The sequence below is a fragment of the Myotis brandtii genome, unplaced genomic scaffold, assembly GCF_000412655.1.
Source record: "Myotis brandtii unplaced genomic scaffold, ASM41265v1 scaffold691, whole genome shotgun sequence".
NCBI lineage: Eukaryota > Metazoa > Chordata > Mammalia > Chiroptera > Vespertilionidae > Myotis > Myotis brandtii.
This window is the reverse complement of record NW_005370704.1, coordinates 1,469,939-1,482,671: the sequence shown is the minus strand read 5'-3', so window position 1 is coordinate 1,482,671 and position 12,733 is coordinate 1,469,939. Positions and strand designations below refer to the sequence as shown.

General features: G+C 60.6%; 1 protein-coding gene across 1 annotated transcript in view; it reads left to right on the top strand.

The window, feature by feature from the left end:
* SEC16A (SEC16 homolog A, endoplasmic reticulum export factor) overlaps positions 1–12,733 on the top strand; it is a 29,984-nt gene that overhangs the window by 1,260 nt on the left and 15,991 nt on the right. The window contains exons 2-6 of the mRNA XM_014529702.1: positions 3,302–6,943; positions 8,575–8,711; positions 11,007–11,101; positions 12,038–12,164; positions 12,592–12,727. Coding sequence (XP_014385188.1) covers positions 3,371–6,943; positions 8,575–8,711; positions 11,007–11,101; positions 12,038–12,164; positions 12,592–12,727 — 4,068 coding nt within the window. The 5' untranslated portion in view covers positions 3,302–3,370. The remainder of the gene's footprint in view (positions 1–3,301; positions 6,944–8,574; positions 8,712–11,006; positions 11,102–12,037; positions 12,165–12,591; positions 12,728–12,733) is intronic.

Here is a 12,733-nt window from a genome sequence, read left to right as displayed (position 1 = left end):
CAGCTCTGCAGGGCGCAGACGCCCCGGACGGGTCTCAGCGCGCCCACGCTGTTGTGTCCTCCTCGTGAGATCGGCGTCCCTCGGACCCACGGAGCCGCCTTGCCGTTGGCCGGTCATTTCGTGGCGAGGGGACCAAGATGTCGCAACGGAGGCCGCCGAGCGCTCGCGTTTCCTGCCCGGGGTTAGAGGTCATGTGTGAACCAGCTTCGCCCTTTTCGCGGTGAAAGTAGGACAGTACGGAGCCGGGACACATCGCAGCCGTTTAAAGCCCGTGGTTGCCGCTTCCCTTTGGACCGGCTTGGAGATGGGGCAGGAGTCGCTGACGACTTTGTGTTCAGTACCTAGGACGGCAGGTGTCAGCCAGAGAGGTGGCCCCGTCCCCTCCGATCCCCGACATGGCAGGAGGCCGCCCGAGCCAGAGGCTGTGCGGGGTGACACTTCCTGGGGCGACACTTGTGTAGGGTTGAGCGCAGCCACCCTCCCTGCAGGCCCCCCCCCCATGCCCTTACCTAGCGACCTAAGTGCTGTTATCGCACAAAGATAAGACAAGAGGCAAAACAGCGTATTTCTTGTTCCTGTGACTCATTCACCTTCAGCAGCAGCCACTGCCCGAGCGGCCAGTTGTCCTGAGCGTTTCCTCTGGGCGGTGCGGACACCTCACGCTCCTGCGGCCGCGGACATCGCTCCCGTGTCCAGGCCCCACCGCCTTTTCCTTTTACCGTCTGAGGTGTTGATTCTCTGGGGCAAGTGCCCCGTCGCCTGGCAGGACGCCCCGTGGGGGAAGCTTGTGGGCAGAGGCCCAGAGGCAGGTGCTCCTCCGCAGGCCTGCTGGTCTGCACACACAGCTCAGCTGGAGGTTTGCACACCCGGCTCAGCTGGAGGTTTGCACACACGGCTCAGCTGGAGGTTTGCACACATGGCGCAGCTGGAGGTTTGCACACATGGCTCAGCTGGAGGTTTGCACACACGGCTGGTGGTTTGCACACCCAGCTGGAGGCGGCACTCTGGGAGGGGCCTGGGCTGTAACTCGCTCAGTTCAGTCGCCAGAAACTTACATTAAAAGTAGGTTGTGCTTTTCACACAGATACAGGCAGTTTAAAGGAAGAGCGAGGTTCACGGAGAATGTACTAGTATCTCTAAGGTCAACTGGTGTCTTTGAAACAGTTAAAGCTCCGTGACTTGAGGCTACAGAAGGATTTGCTGGACGGAGTAGAATTCCCTTCAGTCGTGAGATAAATGATGTGCAGTTGTGCTGGTTTTTGTTGGTGAATAGAGAAAAAAGATCGAAAGAATAAGACTCTTCAAGATTGTTTCAAATGAAATTGGTATATTGCTAGAAAGTTCTCAGTTGTGTGGGGGGGTGGGGGGGGTAGGCAATGCTACTTTGTAGGGAAGTGGTAGTGTTTGCTTCCAAAACAGTTCTGAGTCCAGGAGTTGAGAAAATAATTGTAAGGGTTTCAGCAAGGAAAACCTTTAAATATAAACCTGTGAGATTTAGATTGTGATAAGATTTCCCTATTAAACGCTGATAGGGATTGGAGCATCCCAGAATCCACTGCGAGTAGAATTTCATAAGGTTACACCCAGAGGGGAGCTGAGAAATCATCATCATTCTCTCCCGTTCGAGATGAGGAAACTGCGTGGCAGAAAGAAGTGGGTGCCTGAGCCACCCCGCGGGGTGCGGCCTTGCGCCCACAGTGGCACCTGACCGGCAGGCCGCTCGGCCTGGGCTCTGTCCTGTCTTAAGCTGCTCAGGCTGGTGGAGGGTCTTCCCTGAAGCCTGAAGGGAGGAGGCTGTCCTGGAAGGCGTCCCGGTGCTTGCTTCCCGGGTGAGAGGAGAGGCTCCGAGTGTTGTACCCTCAGTCCCTAGAGAGCTGAGCTGTAAATACTGTAAAATGACAGCTTAGCCCAGGCAATGTGGCTCAGGGGTTGAACATTGAACTATGGAGGTCAGGGTTCGATTCCCAGTCGGGGCGCATGCCCGGGTTGCGTGCTCGATCCCAGTGTGGGGCCTACAGGAGGCAGCCGATCAGTGATTCTCATCATTGATGTTTCTCTCTCTCTCTGAAGTCAGTAAGAATATACGTGTTTTAAAGATGACAGCTTAGAACCAGGTGAAGTCTCCGTGCTGTTCCTGTTGTCAGTCGATTAAGTCTGAGTGCGTTTCAAATGCTTGTCAATAGAAAGGGCTTCCCATGGGCCTCGGACAGCATGTGTGGGCAGCAGTGCTGAGTTAAGAGTCATAGGGCTGGTTTTCAGGCAGGGACGGGAACTTGTATTTGTAAATTGCTTTACTTAAAATACCCTCACAGTATTTCCTTTTATCGAGTATTAGAAAGATTACCAAGAACATTGCATGTCTGCAAAAATGTGGCTGAAACTCCAGAGCTGCTGCCATTTCTCCCGTGTTCACCTTTCCCTGTTATCGTGAAATGTGGTCTGCTGTGAGGGAGAGGGACTGACTCAGAACGGGCGTCCTAAAGAGACAACTTGGATTTTTGTCTGAAAAATACAAGTCAGCTGTTGAAGATTGTACTTAGTGTATCTCATTAAAAACAAGCCACGGAAAACACTGTCTAGAGGATTATGTCCCTTTGTTTTCTGTGAGCGTTTTGTTGACACTCTGCCTGTTATTGAAAAGGTTTGAATCACTTAGAGCTGCTCTGTGTGGCCGTCACGCCCCGCACTCAGGACCCGGCTCCTGTCGGTGTGCAGCCAGGCCCGGGCAAACACACGGGCGCCGTACGAGGTGGGGTGCAGGCCTTCTGCTGAGTCCAGGTCTCCCCTGAAGGTTTGCTTTGCAGCTTGTGTTGCTGTGTACTTGGTAACGCTCTTTCGTGGGAGGGAGTGGGAGCCCGTGTGAAGCTCTGGCTTTCCTTCGAGACTTGAGGCAGCCTGTATGGCAGGGTGGTGCGCAGTGTGGTCGAGGGGCTGACTGGGGGCCTGGGGACAGGCTCCAGGAAAGGTGGCCGCCCCTGGGGCGTAGCTCAGCCTGACGAGGGCATCAGGAGGCAGCGCCATCTGTGGGTCCTTGGTTGTGTCACAGAGCTGAGTCCCAGAAGAGGACAGTGACTCGCTGAGGTCACTCAGCCGGTCGGGCACGGCCGCATCTGCTCCATCCAGGCTTCTCCCCTCGGAGCAGGCGCAGTTCCAGACGGGAGTGGAGGTGGGAGAGACACGCCCCTCAGGACTTAGTGACAGGAAGTCACTGTCCCTCACGTTCTTTGTTCTTAGTTTTCCTGATTGCAGCCAGGGCTTTGGATATGTGAACTTTATGCCAATTTTTCTTTTTCTTTTTCAGTTCAAATTAAGGATAACCCAGATCCTGCTTCTCTCTGAAAGTGGCATCTGATCGTGCAGGAGCTCCGCCATGCAGCCGCCGCCGCAGGCGGTCCCGCCCAGCGTGGTGGGGCCGCCTCCCGCGGGGAGCCCTCCAAGCATGTTCTGGTCCGGCAGTTCATACAGGAGACAGGCGGCGGCGGCGAGTGCACCGGGGGCTGCGGTAACTGGCCCCCTGCAGCCGGTAACGGACCCATTTGCTTTCAGTAGACAGGCGCTTCAGAGCACCTCACTGGGCAGTTCGTCCAAAAGCAGCCCTCCCGTGCTGCTGGGCTCGGCCCCACCAGCGTTTCTTCAGCACCCGGGACTGCCTGTGCCTCACACGAATGCTGGGGACAGCTCCCAAGGACTCCCCGCGCCTCTGCCCAGACCTCTGTCGCAGCCCCGGCCAGCGGCAAGCCTGTTTTCCAGTGTGTGGACCCCTTCGGCACCTGCTGGGCCCGAGCTGAACAGGAGCGCCCAGGCCACTTCCGGCTCTGAACACGAAACCCAGGCTCAGTACATTCCAGGAGGGGGTTCCAGCACTTCTCATGGCGGCCCCCCACATGGGCACCTGCCTGGGCCTGACAGGCCCCCGAGTGGACAGAACCCTCACGATGGCGCTGCAGCACCCACCGCATCCCCTTTCTTCTCGCAGCCGCGTCCGCAGATGCCAGGGCAGTGGGGGCCGGCCCAGGGCGGCCCGCAGCCCTCTGGGCATTATTGGCCCCGCCCAGAAGGCCCTGTTGCCAATGCGGCACCGCAGGCCTCCGGCGTCTCCCGCATCCCCGCTCTGTCCAGCCCGCCTCAGGGGCCTGCCCACGAGCAGCACCAGCCTCCTGCCCCAGGACCTTCGGTCGACGGGAAAGACGGGGCAGCCTCCCTGCAAAGTGGAAACCACTCAGCGAGTCCCTTTGATCTCGAGAACACGTTCAGGCAGAGCGTCCGAGGGGGGAGTGCCGGGGTCGGCCAGGAGGTCAGGCCGAGTCCCGCAGTTAGTCAAGAGCAGGGGCCAAACCCTGCTCTCGGGAACCCCTCCGCTCAGGGCAGCAGCCTGGAAAGCCATTTGCATTGCCCTCTGGGGGCCGCCAGCCGCGCCCTGCCAGAAGCAGACTCGGGCACGCTCTCCCTGTTCTTCCGAGGCGGAGAGATGGAGAATGAGGAGACCATTTCCTCCGAAAACACAGGCTCCACTGCTCAGTCTTACTTTGACGGTTTCTCCCCCAGCCCTGTTCTGGGCCCTCCTCCGGCACACGCGGGCGCAGGCGGCGCCTACCAGGCCTTTCTCAGAGCCTCCCGCAGCGAGACCGCACAGCAGGGAGGAGACACGCAACCTTACTTTCCTCAGTCTGCAGGCACCCAGCTCGATCAACCAGCCGCTAAGAATGCTGCTGCTGACGTGTGGGGTGACACGGCAGGCGCAGGGACTCATGACGCTGGCAGCTCACACTGTGAGAATGTGGAGAACTTGGAGTTCACTCAGAACCAGGAGGTTCTACCAAGTGAGCCCCCAAATTTGGATGCCTCCTCCCCAGGCGATCACCCCAGATATGCACCTCTTCCCGGGCCCCCGGGCCCCAGGCTCAGTGTCACAGGCCACTCGGTAGGCGGGGGCTCAAACCTCGAGACCCTGGACGCGCCGCTGCACCCCGTGCGGTCTGATAGCGTGTCGTCTAGTTACAGCAGCAAGAGCCACAGGAGTGCGTCCAGCACAGCCAGGCCCCAGGACCTGGGCACCTTCATCCAGCAGGAAGTCGGCAAACCCGAGGAGGAGGCTCCCGGGAGCTTTTTTAAGCAAATCGATTCTTCTCCTGTGGGAGGCGAGACAGATGTGACCACCATGAGCCAGAATTACCACCACAGCCTGTCCCAGCCCTTGACCCCAAGCCCCCCCAAACCTACAGGGGTCTTTCAGACGAGTGCAAATAGTTCTTTTGAACCAGTGAGATCCCACTTAGTTGGAGTCAAACCAATTGAGGCAGATCGTGCCAACGTGGTGGGTGAGGTGAGGGGGAGCCATGCCCACCAGAAGCACAGACCAGCCGCTGCACCGCCCGACGCCTGCCCTGGCAACCTGGAGCAGCCACCAGACAACATGGAGACCCTCCTGCCACCTCAGGTCTGCCTTCTGCCTCTTCCCTCACCCGCAGAAGCCAGTCACAGGCTCCCGCACCCTGGAGGGCCGCCTTTGGAGACTGTGCCTGCGACACCGGAGAAGAGGCCCTCGACCCGGGCCCAGGGAGCCATGAAGTGTGAGAGCCCAGCAACGACTCTGTGGGCGCAGAATGAGCTGCCAGACTTTGGGGGCAACGTCCTGCTGGCCCCTGCCGCTCCTGCACTTCACATGCCTGGGAAGCCTCAGCCATCCGAAGTGGTTCAACCTCCAGACAAGGGGGTGTCCGGCCAGCGGGCCCGGCCGCCGGGCTGCCTCGCCCCTCTGCAAGGCGGGGAGGGCATTGGTGCTTCTGAGAACCTCGAGAACCCTCCCAAGATGGGGGAAGAGGAGGCCCTTCTGTCACAGGCAAGTTCTGGTTATGCCAGTCTGTTGTCCTCACCGCCCACTGAATCTCTGCACAGCCAACCAGTCTTGATCGCTCAGCCCGATCAGGGCGCTCACCTGGCTCAGCCCCTTCATTTTCCCGTGTCCTTGTCCCATCCCACGGAGAAGACTCCGTCCTGGAGAGATGCTCGGGTTGGGGACAGATCTGCCGGGAGCAGCCGGGCCGCGGGGGCTGATGCTGGAGAAGCCGCGCCTCTGCCTGGGGTTCCAGCCAGCGCTCTCACCTGCTCGCCTCTGTCTCACTGCCTTGCCCAGAGTAACTTCCCACACGTTTCTGCTCTTTCTGAAACGGTTTCCACTCCACCTGCTAATTTGCTGGTTCAACCACCGTCTCATCCAGCTCCAAAGAACTTGCTTCCAGGTCAGAAGAGTCCCAGTGCCGAGAGCGCGCTGCCGGAGTTGGTTAGTAGCCCTGCCGGGAGCACAGGCCTCCTGCTGGTGGCGCCCGCAAGCGACGCCTTGGGGCCTCATAGTAATAAGGCAGACCCCCCCAGGAATCAGGAAGAGACTTGGGGAGCCCTAGACTTCACGCTGAATGGGACTGTGGAGAAGCCTGTGAGAATGGATGGCCTGTCCCATGCCGATGGCCCCGCTGCTGCTCAGCACCCCACCCCCAGTCATCCCAGCCCGCCTGGGCCTGGGGCACGTAACCCAGACCATTTCTACCAACAGGTGACAAAAGGTGCTCCCAACCAGCCTGGCCCCGAGAGAGCCCAGCAGGAGCCAGCTCCTCCCCCACCAGGGCCCACAGCAGCGCCTTTCGAACCCTCAAACCCAGAAAGTCCACCAGCACCAGGGCAGCCCCAGAACTCGGCCCAGCCACCTGCAAGTACGGCTCCCGCTGACCTGGGTCAGCAGCTGCCACCTCGGCCCCCTCAGTCCTCCAGCGCATCGGCCGTGTCCAGCAGCTCGAGCCAGGCAGCCGTGCCGCCGGGCCAGCAGTGGATGCCGCCGCAGCCCCTGGACTTGGCGTCCTACTACTATTACAGACCCCCGTACGACGGCTACCCGGCCCAGTACCCCTCTCCATATCCACCAGACCCGGGCACAGCCCCGCTCTACCAGGTAGGCTTGAACTCAGACGGTTGAACCCTTTGACCAGTGGTCTTTCCTTGCGAGCTCCTTGGCAGGGTTCTGTGGGTTCAGAAGTGACGGGTGGGCACTGCCCGCGGGACGCCGGTTCTGGGCACTGGGCGTGAGAACAGTGCTCCAGCCACCACTGCTCTGCCACGCGGCGCATCTCATGAAGTTCACACGTCGTGTTCGTGTGTTGAATTGCGGAGATAATCTCAATGCTTGTGTAACGCAGCACCCCCACTGGTGGGACAGGAAAGCCCTTTGCTTGTTGGCGCCTGTTGGCTGTCCTAGTCCCGCTCGGAGTCACAGGCTGGGTCACAGGAGAGCCGCCTGAAGCTGGTGTGTGGTGGTGACATCAGAAACCTCCCTGCGAACAGCAGGAAACTAGTCTTTAATGCCTCCTTCAGAAGAAACGTAGCTAGGGGGAAGTTAGGTCTGGCCTGTAACCCAAGTGAAGCCGCGAGGAGGGTGAGAGTCCACCAGCTCCTCCCAGGCCTGGGGAGGCGGCACACGGCCTCACAGCGACGGTGTGGCAGCTCCCAGTGTGGTTGCCTCAGGTTCAGTTGAGTCCTGCCTTTGCTGGAAAAGGGGGTTCCAGGTGGACACGTTTCCTTATTACCTGGCTTTCCTCACCTCTAGTCCAGGCCCAGGGTCCTTCAAGGTCAGCCGAGGCACGGGAGGGTGGGCCAGGGAGGCTGAAAGCACGGACTCGCCGCAGGCAGGGCAGGGGCAAGGGCCGGTGGCCGAACTGGGGACCTTGTGTTCAAAGAGGTTGGGTCAGGGATGGGCCGGGTCGGCTGATGGGAGACCTGTGCCCTGTTGTGGGCCCTCAGCGTGTGTGTGTGTGTGAGTGTGAGTGGTTGGCTGCACCTCTGACCGCTGACACCTGCGAGTGTAGGTTCCCAAGGACTTGACTCCCATAGCAGGGAGCTGAGCTCTGCTGGGAGCCCGGGGGGCCCAGGGAGCACCACGCCCGCTCCAGGTCCTTGGTGAGCGCTGCACAGCGCCCCGGAGTTTCGCCCGGCGGCACCACCCCCGTGGGAGCCAGCGCCCCTCTGCCTGTCTCTCTGCCACCCTAGCTTCCAGCACCAGCCAAGGAGTGTGTGCCAGGTAGTGGCGGAGAGTCGGGCTCTCAGGCACGAACTGATTCTGCTTCAGGTCCTCACATGGCCGCCCCTTAGAGGCAGAGCCGTGGCGATCAGTGATTTGTAAGAGGCTGGACGCCTCTAAGAACCAAGTACCCTCCCTCTGGGCTGCCTGTAGCTTCAGGACCAGGCAGATGGAGCCCTGGGTCCTTGGCTTGCTTACCTGGGATGGTGTCCGGGGCAGGGCACAGCTTGAGTCCCGGCACCTCCGCGTTTGAGACCTCAGGAGGCAGAAGCCTAACAGCCCTCACGAGTTGCCATGGCTCCGGGGTGCCTGCTGCGTGCTGGCCTCCCCTGAGCAGGCCGGGCTGGGGCTGGAGGGCAGCGCTGCCTGCCTGGGGCCGTCATCCTGGAGGTTTTCTGTTTCGCTCGGGGAAGTCCCGTGTCCCGCGCCCCTGGGAGAGCCATCCGTGCAGCCTAGAGCTGGTGCCTGCTCCTGGGGGCCTGATGCTGCATAAACCTGTCTTCCCACAGGACGTCTACGGCCTATACGATCCCAGGTACAGGCCCTACGATGGCGCAGCGTCCACCTACGCTGAGAACTACCGCTACCCCGAGCCGGAGCGGCCCAGCTCCCGGGCGAGCCACTGCTCAGACCGGCCATCTGCCAGGTGATGTTTGTGTTGCTGGCTGTAGTGATGTCCTGATGTGGAGAGACTGTGTGAGGAGTGTACACCCTGCTGGTTGCCATTTTGTCCATGTGGACAGGCTGCAAGATGCGTGTTTACATGGAGGTCAGCACACCCCATCCAGCCATGGCCACGCGTCAGCCAGACCCAGGGCGGGGCCCTGGAGGCACCACTGTCCTCGGGCAGGGTTCCCCCAGCCCAGGCGGCGGTCATTGCTGGGGCGCGTGCGCCCTGGAGGCTCGCTGACGGAATGCTCAGGGTCCTAGACTGGCAGCTTTTACCTTGTGGACTGGTCCCCCCCGCAGGCCAGAGTCCACGGTGCTGATGCCAGGCAGGCCTGGGCCTCGGTGCTTTCCCAGCAGCCTCTGTGCCGGCGCTCTGGCCGGCTTCTCTCGCAGGCGGACCCTGGCTGGATTTTGCATTACAAACAAGCATGTTGAAAGAGCCCCGGGCCGCACCTCCAGCCGCGTGAGAACTGGAGTTCAGAGGCCTCCTCTCGGTGGCTGAGGGGGCGGGACGAGGGAGGTGGCTGTCAGGGTTCCAGCTCTGCCGCCTCCCAAAGCCTTCACTTGGCGAAGTAACGCCTCACAGCTGTCGGTGCTACGAGGGCACGTGGTTCCTTAAACGTGGGACAGAGAGGTGTGGCCGCCGGTGCAGGCTTGGTTCACGCACTGCCTTTCAGAACCGTGGGCTCCTTACGCGGGCCCCTCGGCGTCTGGTAGCTGGTCTGTGAGTCTGTGCCATCAGCTGGCCTCTGTCCAGGCCCGCAGAGGGCGCACTGACCTGCGTGTGGCCCAGCGGGCCAGGTGCTCATGTCCTACTGCCTGGGGACCACCCTGCCACCTGGGCAGCGTTCTGACTCGGCGAGAGCCGTGGGCCGGTGTTTTCTAGAACCCCTGGAGGCCAGGGGTCGGGAGGCGGGTGGAGCCAGGGTGCATCTGGCTGTTCCGGTTTCCCTTCACTCACCCACCTGCAGATTCATGTGGCGACATTTCAGAGGCCAGAGCTGCTCGGTGTGGAGAGGCGCCCAACAAGGCGGGCGGTGACGTGGGAGGTGTGTCCCCGTCTGCCACGTCCGCACCACTCTGGCAGCGCTGGGGAGCAGCCTCCTCGGCCCTGCTGTGGTTGGGGTGCGTGCGTGTTCCCACGTGGCGTGTAGCATCAGTTCGTCTTCGTTGTGCCACTGGGATCACATCCCTGTGGGCGCTGCTCGAGGTGACGTGGGCCTGTTGTTTCTGTGATTGTCTTTCCCATGAGTGCAGGGTTTGTGGGGGCGAGGAGGTGCGTGTTCTTGGTTTTGTGCTGCATCAGGTCATTTTTCGGAGCCCCCCCCCCCATGCGTGGACGGGTGCTCTCACCCTGGGGCAGTGAGCGCGGGTGCTGGGCTGAGGCCCTGCACTCCTTCCCCAGGGCTGCACCCACCAAGCCCCAGGCTCAGCTGAGTGAGACTCAAGCGAAGTCTGTTTTAAAAATCAAGTATTACAGCCCTTGCTGGTGTGGCTCAGTGGGTAGAACCCAGCCTGGGGGCTGAAGGGTCCCGGATTTGATTCCGGTCAAGGGCACAAGCCCGGGTTGCGGGCTCAATCCCAGTAGAGGGCGAGCAAGAGGCAGCCAATCAGTGATTCTCTCATTGATGTTTCTCTCTCCCCCTCTCCCTTCCTCTCGGAAATCAATAAAAATATATTTCTTAAAAAAATGAAGTATTACCTAAAACTTGCTATTAAAGAACAAAAATGTCATTAAGCCCTTTCAGCAGGTCAGATACCTGATCTTCCTGCTAAATTCCACCCTTTCTATAATGCAGGTCACAGCCAGGCTTGCTCTGTGAGGCCAGCCCAGCCGGTGCAGGCAGGGCCCACGCTGGTCTGCTCTGAGGGCACCAGGCTGGGCGCACTGGGACCCGCCTGGAGGACACGGGCACGGTCTGGGCGGCGGGTCTGGAAGTCGGATCCGACTCCCCTCCACACCCCGGCACCTTGGCATCGGCTGAGTCTGACATCCACACTCGAGAGCCTGTCCCGGCCCTGCTCCGGCGACGGCACTGAGAACGCCACGATCTGTGCTGGGTGCTCGTGTGGTGGTTACCATAGAGGCACTCAGCGCGCTGGGCGCAGGGAATCCCTTACTCTCCTGGCTCTGGGTCTTCTGATTAGGACTCTCCACGACCAAGGGCTTAGACGAGTGCCTGTCGCCCTGGGTGCAGTCTGTAGGCCGATACTGTCGCGCTTTTCAGAAGTAGAAGTAGATGTCTTGTTGGTAATCCCTGTGTGGTTTCAGGCAGGGGCCTCCTGAGGGCTACTACAGTTCCAAGCGTGGATGGAGCAGCCAGAGCGATTACGCCAACTACTACTGCGGCCAGTACGACTACGGAGGTACGTCAGCCTGGGACACGCCCCGCGGGCCTTAGGCGGAGTCCCCGTTAGTCTCTGTCTTCATCCCAGAGCCACGGTCACCTGCTTCTGGAAGTGATCCTGTTGCTGCTTTTCATCCAGAAGCTGCATTGTGGTCACAGCACGCGTGTCTGGCTCACACGAGCAGTTCTCTGACTTCCTAGAACAGTTGCCAGGGGCCCGGGGCTGCCTTTCCTGTCCCTGTGACCGTTCACATTGATCAGAGGAACATGAGCCGCTCCTGAACTAGTGTGTCTGCCCTGCTCTGTGGCCGCGGGGCTGTGGCTCCGGCACTGGAGGTGCAGGAGTGTCCCCTCGAAAAAAAAAAAAAAAAAAAAAAAAAAAAAAAGGGGGGGGGGGGGGGGGGGGGGGGGCGGTGCCTCTTGGCCACATGTCCCTGAGCCCTGCTCCTCCCTCTGCCAAGCTGTGTCCTGCTCGGTGCAGAGGGTCCAGGCCGGCAGCCCTCGCTTACCCAACACGGCCCTCCCGCCCCGCCCCGCTCACAGGCCTCTGCCTCCCTTCCACGTAACACACTGGCCAGAGGGCACGTCTGGGGGCTCGGATGGGACTGGCCTTGTTCAAGCAGCCCTTTGGTTCTGAGGATTTCCTCACCCTTCCTAGGCCACATCAGAAGAGATGGGAGTAAAGTGTATAGTTATGGGATGAACTGTTCAAAAGTAGTAACTATGGGCAAGAATTTAACCAAGATGTCACATAGCAGGTTTCTCTTCTTAATCATGTGTATTGGGAGGAAAAGCCAGCGGCCACTGGGTGTCACACGGGGAGAGGACTCCGCGAGACCTCCAGCTTCTCAGCACCCAGGGTCATGCCTCTCGGGAGGACGGCGAGGCTCCTCGGTTCTGGGGGCGCAGCGTCTCCCACGCGTGTTGTATCAGCTCGTTAATCCCTTGCTTGCAGATCCGGGCCGCTGGGATCGGTACTCCTATGGGTCTGGGTTCAGGGATCCCCGCCCCTATGACCGCAGGTATTGGTATGACGCGGAATATGAGCCGTACAGGAAAGACAGCTACGCCTATGCTGACAGGTGGGTGAGACGCCCTTCGCCAAGGGGGATGGGAATCAGCTGCGCTTTGTAATGCCCCACCAGCTGCGGCTGGGGGTCCCGGGAGCCGCTGGCGTCATGGCCACTGTCTGAAAGGGGCGGGCAGACTGGGCTGCTGGCGTCGCTCACTGTGGGCGCAGCACCAGCGCCTGGGACCGGCTTGCCCTTGTCTCCTCGGTGGCTGTGACCTTGCAGCCTGCTCCCCTGACCGTTCACCCGGGACTGACCTTGCCCCTGGGTTCCAGGCATCCCCTCGGGGGCGGGCTCGTACCGTGTCCTGCGAGGCAGGCCCCGTCATGATGTGAGGGCAGCGGGCGCTGAGGACCCGTAGGGCTTGAGTGTTGAGCAGCAGTGCGTCATGCCAGCGGCCTCAGTGCCCTCTCTTGCCTCTGCCCCACTGGCCCTCCAGGCCCGAGAGGTACGACGACCCCTGGAGGTACGACCCTCGCTTCACAGGGAGTTTTGACGACGACCCTGAGCCCCACAGGGACCCCTACGGGGACGACGTGGACCGGCGCAGGTGCACAGCGGAGCACTCGGGGCAGAGACTG